This window comes from Sus scrofa, chromosome 2, assembly GCF_000003025.6.
Source record: "Sus scrofa isolate TJ Tabasco breed Duroc chromosome 2, Sscrofa11.1, whole genome shotgun sequence".
NCBI classification, from domain to species: domain Eukaryota; kingdom Metazoa; phylum Chordata; class Mammalia; order Artiodactyla; family Suidae; genus Sus; species Sus scrofa.
In genome coordinates this window covers 64,674,934-64,683,267 of record NC_010444.4, presented here as the reverse complement: position 1 = coordinate 64,683,267, position 8,334 = coordinate 64,674,934, and the positions used below count along the sequence as shown (strand labels likewise).

General features: G+C 42.5%; 1 protein-coding gene across 1 annotated transcript in view; it reads right to left on the bottom strand.

The window, feature by feature from the left end:
* Nucleotides 902-8,334, bottom strand: part of ADGRE3 (adhesion G protein-coupled receptor E3) — a 59,121-nt gene continuing 51,688 nt past the window's right edge. The window contains 2 exon segments of the mRNA XM_021083689.1: nucleotides 902-2,677; nucleotides 5,627-5,722. Coding sequence (XP_020939348.1) covers nucleotides 2,663-2,677; nucleotides 5,627-5,722 — 111 coding nt within the window. The 3' untranslated portion in view covers nucleotides 902-2,662.

The following is an 8,334-nucleotide window of genomic DNA, read 5'->3' as shown; positions in this document are numbered from 1 at the left end:
GCACCTATGGCACGTGGATGTTCCCAGGCTAGGGGTCTAATCGGAGCTGTAGCCACCGGCCTATGCCACAGCCACAGCAACGCGGGATCTGAGCTGCGTCTGCAACCTACACCACAGCTCATGCAATGCCGGATCCCTTAACCCCTCTGAGCAAGGCCAGAGATCGAACCTGCAACCCCATGGTTCCTGGTCAGAACCACTGAGCCACGCAGGGAACTCCGGAATGGATTCTTTACCCCAGAAGGTCCATGTGTGCACTGGGTGTGCAGAAATGGTGATTCCTTGCTCCCCAATCTCTTTGCTTTACTCCAGATTCAGAAGTAGCACTCCTCTTGGAGTTCTTGGGGGCCAGAGGGATCAGACACACACACACCTGGCAGTAATGCTGACCTTATCCCAAGAGGTCCATGGACCCCAGTGGGTCAGACTTGTCCTAGGATAAACTGTGTCTGATTTTCACCAGACTGCTCTTCAGCTTATTTTGGAACTTTCCACCTGGTGCATGGGGGAGACATTGCAACCCCAGATTTCCCTTTGGGGATTCCCCCAGAGATAATATTCTCATGCCCATCCAGCTGCCATTAGTCCCAGGAGACTTTTGGTTCAAAGAGGTAGATATATTAGGGTAGGGAGTGGAGGGGAACTGAGACTGTGCAGGTGGCTATTTTCCTAGAATCTGCCATCTGTCTTTATCATGGGGGCCAGCAAACTATAACCTGGGGTATGTGTGTCAAATCCTGCCTGCAGCCTGTTTTGGTATGGCCAGCAAGGACCTAGGAATGTTTTTGCATTTCTAAAGTGATATATACATATATCCCTTTACAATATATCACATGCATCTATTACGTCTGAATAGAGTGAGGTTATCTATCTACCTATCTATCGATCTCTATATAAGGTCTGAAAGTCTAAAATATTTATTATCTGGACCTTTACAGAAAAAGTTTGCTCATCCATCTTTAGCATATAAATACCACTGAGGAAGGCCCAGCAGAGAGGACGTGAGAAAGGTGGAAGACTCAGGAGAGAGAGGAGATTATCAATAGAGAAAAGATCCCAAAGAAGCAGGAGGGAACAAGATTGAAATCACATACAGGGAGGTTAGTTTTTCAACAAGAAAAAGGACCCCTCTGCTGCTGTGGAAGAATGGAGGAGGAGACGATGGGCGTCAATGGGAGAAGGAATCAAAGATAGGTGTGGATGTGGGTAGATTTGTAAGGGATGTCAGAAGGTTAAGGGAGCTCCCATCAGCTGATGCTTATTTTCTCTGTGAAGTAGGCGACAAGGTCTTCTACCTTATATGCAGAAAGGGGATGCAGAAAGAGTAAAGAACTGAAAAACTGGAACTCTACACGTGGGGAAGTCAACAAGTGATAGGAAGAATGAGTTTCAGGTAGCCTGGAAGATCTTGTTTATATAAGAAAGCATACATTTGTAATGGCTCCTGCTGAATGATTCTGGGATCTCACTGCCCTGATGGAGAGTGGAGAAGAGACATGGTTGGTTCATAAAAAAGGATGGTTTAGGTTGCAAGTCATTTAACAAAAGGGATTTATTTGTCTTGCCTATGAAAAAAATTCAAGGACTGATCAGCAACCCAACAGTGTCACAAAAGCCCAAGTTATTTTTTTCTTTTTAGTCTTCCATCCTTAGTATGTCCATGATATGTTCTCTCCAAGTATTGTATTATTATATGATAGCAGCTGCAACTAGGAAGTAATAGGCAAGCTCTCCTTGAATTTGCCTTTATTTATTTTTTTTTGACTGTGTCTGTGGCATGCAGAAGTTCTGGGGCCAGGGACTGAACCCATGCCACAGCAATGGAAATGTCAGATCCTTAATCTGCTGCTACCAAGGTATTTCAAATTTGTCTTTATTTTTCTCAAGGAGAAAAATTATGTTCAAGTAGGTATCTCCAGACATTGCTAAATGTTCCTAATGGTGGGGAGAAATCACCTCCAGTTGAGAATCACTGGGCTTAAACCAATCTCAACTGATATCCTAAGCCCAGGCATATGGCTGTTCCAAATATGAAAACAATCAAATTTTGTTAATTAGGACTATGTGGTGGTGGTGGTGCTGGCTGTGAGGAGACAGTCCACAGTGGCTTCCATGATTGGATCAGTCCCAGATTTAGGTTTTCCCAGGTAGGTATGGAATTAGAAGGAGGAAGCAAAGGTGTTGCAAGTGTGAGAGAGAATCATTTGATATGGTTGATCACAAGATTTTGTCTGGATAAGAAAAGAGATAAAGCTGATGGTTTGGAAGAAGCTGAAGGTTTGAGGGACTAGATGAGTTTAAGGAGTAAGTTTCGGATGAGAGAGAGAGTAAGAACTTGAAAAAAGGCCTTGAAAGAGGCTTCCTCATTTACAAAAAGTCCAAGGAGTATTTGCAATGGTCATGATTGCGTATTCAGAAACAAGCATTGATAAATCATTTATGATTAAATAAATCATAATGAAGAGAAATCCAATTGAACACACACTTATTGAGAGCCCATCATGAAGAATAAACACTTCAGGAAGTAAAGGTTAAACATGTCCTCTCCAGGGATGACATGTGTAATGGTTCTCCTTGTTCCCACTTTCATTCTTCATCATGCCAACCAGATCCACAGGCATGAATTTCCATGTGGAGTTTAATGTTTTGGCTTTTAATATTTTTATCTTTGCTTGTTCTGGAAAACAAAAGATGTGTAGATTAAAGGTAAATATAAGGATAAAACAAACAAACAAGCAAACAAAAAACAAAACAGAGAGGTACAGCAGGAACAGGTTAAAGTTGGAAAGCTCCATTCATCAGGCAAGGATGGCATAGTATCCTAGCATTTTGGAATTCTAGGACAAGTGTGGCCATCTTTAACTTATAGTGGGAAGATTTCTCAAACATCCAGGATGAAGAAGTATTTTTTTATGCAAAAAACTTTGGATATAGGATCCCATCATATAATTTCAGTTCTCTGTATTGTTTTTGGCCATGAAGAAAGGCTAGACTCTAAGCTCCTTCCAGGTCGGGACTGTGTTGGTATTGCTGCTTTTGTATGTCCATTGCCTATAATAGTGTCTGGCACATTTTAGAACTCAACAAATATTCTCTTTGCCCCCTACAAGTTACAGTTTAGTTTAAAGTCCTCAAGCTCCAGAGAGGAACAAATAATCTCTTGCAGTAGTCCATGAGAATAGGAATTATTGGCTTAGTTATAAAAGTCGTTATATGAAGCCATGCTTTTTCCCCTGGTATTTACGGTTCATTCCCAGGACTTCCTGTCCAGTCAAGCATGACTTTTCCCATAAACATTATTCCCTTGTTACACAATTTACCTTCCAACATTATCAAGTTTCTGGGGAACAGAGCTAGAAGGTTAACCCAAGATCAAATTTGTCTGTGGAGGACAAAGTGTTTTGTTAGCTGTTTACTCGCAGTCTGTGCTTAGAAAAATAAAAGCTTAAGAAATTCTCTTAATTAAAGCAAATGTATTTCTTAAATGCAGCTACATATAAAAGATAAAATAAATACAAAATGTATGAATATATGATTTATCTCCTCTTTTAAAGACATACCCATCTTATTCAATTTCCATAATGTTAACAATAATAATTTAAAAAATTTTCCTTATTCACCATGGGAAACCAGTAGCTGGAGTGCTGGTAGTTTTGGGGATTATTTTGGATTATCTGGGAACGTTTCAAAGGTCACAGCCAATGGCTAGCACCTACCACAATTTTACTATTATTGAGAACGATTAAGCTTACACTTGATCTTAGCCAAAAGGCCAGGAAGCGATTAGAATGATTAAGCTAAATATTTATAAAACTGTTTTCTGATTAGCTGCCATGCCTGCCATAAAACTTTTTCCTGGTTCCATTTTCCTCTTGGTCCTTTTGGAAAGATTTGGGATGAATTCCCTTTTCCTCTCTCGGATAAGGAACAGACATTTCTTCGGTGACCTCAGTATTTCCCCTGCTGAAGAAAACGCCATATTTGCTCAAGAAATGTAGAATACAATGTATCAGAAATTTCTCAGTTTTGTTTGGCTTAAAAATAACATATTCTAAGGCTCTTTGGCCAGCAGATGTGAAAGGCATGTACATGGAAGGCATAAAAACAAACAAAATTGGGAGAATTTTTATGGATTATGAGCTTTGGAGCCCATCCAGCTCATTTAGTGACATACCTTCTTGCAAGCAGGTTCTCTCATTTCTCTAAAAGAGCAATTAAGGGACAACTGTGGGGAGAAGACTCAGATAGTGCTAGAAGCTCATTTCTTGAAGCACTGATGCACTGATCTTGAGTTAGCTCAATGGAAGAACAGACAAAAACCAGCAACCAGGAGTTCCCGTTGTGGCTCAGTGGTTAACGAATCCGACTAGGTTGTGGGTTCAATCCCTGGCCTCACTCAGTGGGTTAAGGACCTGGCGTTGCTGTGGGCTGTGGTGTAGGTCGCAGACTCGGCTTGGAGCCTGTGTTGCTGTGGCTCTGGTGTAGGCCTGCGGCTACAGCTCCTAGCCTGGGAACCTCCATATGCCGAGGGTGTGGCCCTAGAAAAGAGAAAAAGATAAAACAAAAACAAAAACAAAACTCAGCAACCAAATTCCAGAGAGGTTCCCTTTCTAACAGGACCATTTTCTTTCCTGGAAAGGTCCCATCATCACATGCAGTCATCCCCTATAACTATATAGAGTGTCTGTGGTGGAATTCCTCTCCTGGATCCCTAATTCCATGGGGCTCCAGTCCCCCCCTCTTTTTTTTTTTGGTCTTTTTGTCATTTCTTGGGCCACTCCCGTGGCATATGGAGGTTCCCAGGCTAGGGGTCGAATCAGAGCTGTAGCCACCAGCCTACACCAGAGCCACAGCAACACGGGATCTGAGCCGTGTCTGTGACCTACACCACAGCTCATGGCAACACGGGATCCTTAACCCACTGAGCGAGGCCAGGGATGGAATCTACAACCTCATGGTTCCTAATCGGATTCGTTAGCCACTGTGCCACAATGGGGACTCCCAGTCCCCCATCTCAATGAGACAGTGAGATCTGGGGGATGATGACCACTCTGCTATGTCTATGATAGTAAGTCTCTCTTTAAAGGATTCTAAATTTTTTTTCTTTTTCTTTTTATGGCTATACCTGCAGCATATGGACGTTCCCATTCTAGGGGTCGAATTGGAGCTGTAGCTCCTGACTTACACCACAGCCACAACGACATGGGATCCAAGTTGCATCTGTGAACTATGCTGTAGCTTGCCACCACACTGGATCCTTAACCCACTGAGCAAAGCCAGGGATTGAACCTACATCTTCACTGAGGCTACATCAGGGTCTTAACCCACTGAGCCACAGTGGGAACTCCAAGGATTCTGCTTTAGATGGTAGTAATGCTGGTGATATGTTTTACCCATACTTTGAATGACAAGAATATATACAAAATCCAGCCTAACCAGCATTAGTAAGCAGGAGAGTCACTGAGAAAAAATACAGTGGTGATGAGGAATGCAAACCAGGTCATCAGAAAAAGAACCCTTCCTCATACTCTGCAAGAAAGGGAGCTTGTACTAAGACAAGGAGAGGAAGTTAAGAGTGTTGGGGGTGGACGTGGGGAACATTAGAATAAATCACAAGTCTTCTTACCTCACTGGATTTTGAATCGGGACCAAACCTACTGGAAAGTGTATGAGTCTCAGATTCAGATTTAGATTTGATGATCTCTCCAAACCACTTTTGGACCTGGAACATCGAAAGAAATACCAGGATTGTTTTTATTATAACAAGGGAGAGGAGAAAAGTCAGTGAGTTAGGAAGAGGATAGAGACATGATTAAAAACACTTTCCTACAAAATGTGCTATATGCATGGTGTGGAATAAGCCTTAAGAAGAAATAAACTTTTGAAATATGCTGCAACATGGATGCACCCTGAAGACATTACACCAGTGAGATACATAAGCCAGACACCAAAGGACAAATATTGTATAATTCACATGTATGAGAGCCTCATAATAGTCAAATTAATTGAGACAGAAAGTAGAATAGCAGTTACCAGGGGCTTGGCAGGGGAGAATGGGGCCTTATTGTTTAAGGGGTATAGGGTTTCAGTTTGGAATGATCGAAAAGTTCTGGAATGGATGGTGGTGATGGTTGTATGACAATGTGAATGTTTTTAATGCCACTGACCTGTACACTTAAACATTGTTAAAATGGTAAAATGTATGTTATGCATATTTTAACACCATAATTTTTTCATATTACAGAATACATCTTTGTTGTAGAAAATTTACAAAATATGCATAAACAAAGGAAGAAAAAAGCCACACATAATTCCTCAATCTAGTGAAAAATCGCTGGTCAGATTTTGGTGGTATCCTTCCATGTGCCCTGGTTTGGGGTTCCCCACAGGCTGGCCCTGAGATTGTAAACTGTAAAGAATTCATTTGAGGGGTGATCCCAGGAAACACCAACAGATCAGTGGGGAAGTGAGGTAGGGAAGGGAAGGCAGCTAGCAAAGGGTCAGTAATCCTTTCCACTGTGTTTCCACTGTGGACAACTGGGGTTCAGACCCACTGGGGGCTTTGGAGACAACAAAAGGCGCACCTCAGAGTCATCCCGCCTCAGGGACAAGGGAGCTGGGCCATCTTTCTATTAGCTCCCATCAGTCATTGGTTGATGGCTGCTCTCAAGGGCCATTACTCTCTAGAATCACCAGCTTTCCCCATGCATGGACCAGGCATGTCTTATGGATAGTAAGAAGCCCATGGGCACAGAGTCACAGGTGTTTTCAAAAAGCAACCTGGGGCATGTAGAATAAAATGCAAAGGGATATGAGAGGGCCATGAATAGCTTCTGCTTCATCTAGGTTTCCCACTTGGCATTACTTACATTTTGAGTTGGATCATCCTTTGTAATAAGGACTATCCTATGCACTGTAGGATATTTAGCAATTATCTCTGGTCTATACCCAATCAGTGACAGTAGTACCCCTCCCTCTAAATGTGACAATCAAAAACGTCCCCAGACATTGATAAATATTCCCCCTGGGGGTGGCAAAATTGCTTGAGAATAATTGGTGTTTTCCGTAGACACCACTACTCACATATAAATAAATACATAACAATAATATAAGCAATGAATATTTATATATGTTATATAAAAAAGGAAGCCTTCTGAAGCAACATTTTGAAAATTTCTTTTTTTCCCCTCTTTTTACCTTTGTACTTGTGGCATATGAAAACTCCTGGGCTAGGGGTCAAATTGGAGTTGCAGCTGCCAGCCCACACCACAGCCACAGCAATGACAGACCTGAGCCAAGTGTGCAGCCTATACTGAAGCTGGTGGCAACACAAGATCTTTAACCCACTGGGTGAGACCAGGAATTGAACCTGCATCCTTATGGACACTGTTGGGTTCTTCTTCTTTTTTTTTTTTGTCTTTTGTCTTTTTAGGGCCACACCCGTGGCATATGGAGGTTCCCAGGCTAGGGGTCCAATCAGAGCTGTAGCTGCTGGCTTACAAAACAGCCACAGCAACGCCAGATCCAAGCCGCATCTGCTACCTACACCACAGCTCATGGCAATGCCAGATCCTTAATCCGTTGAGCAAGGCCAGGGATCAAATCTGCAACCTCATAGTTCCTAGTTGGATTTGTTTCCACTGCACCACGATGGGAATTCCTGCTACTGGGTTCTTAACCTGCTGAGCCACAATGGAAACTCTCGAAATTTGCTTTTTCACTAACATATTTCGAGTATCCTTCCAGTCATAAGATATTCTTGTGTTGGGACAAAATTAACTTTTAATTGTTCTAAGCCTATGCTCATCTTTTGCTTTCTAGGAAATGACTGCTCTGTCAGCTCAGTCTTTTTCTCGTCTTCATCCTCTGAGGATCTGTTCTTCATTTCCCATTTTTTTTTTTTGTATTTTTAGGGCCACGCCCACGGCATATGGAGGTTCTCAGGCAGGGGCTGAATTGGAACTGTAGCCCCGGGCCTACATCACAGCCATAGCAATGCCAGATCTGAGCCACATCTGTGATCCTTAACCCACTGAGCGAGGCCAGGGATTGAACCCACGTCCTTGTGGATACTAGTTAGATTCAGTTCTGCTGAGCTATGATGGGAACTCCTCCCAGTTTGGTTTTTGAGGCATGTAGATGCAGAGCTGAGGAAAAGTGGAGGGAATGAGGGGATGAGGGAGAGAAGGGAGGAGGAAGAGAGACAGAAGAGAGAGGAGGAGGAGAAAAAGGAGGAGGAAGAAGAGGGGGAGGAGGAAAAGGAGTAGAATAGGAAAAGGAGTATCAGGAAAAAAAGAGTATCAGTCAGGACATGTTTTGCTGCAGTAACAAACA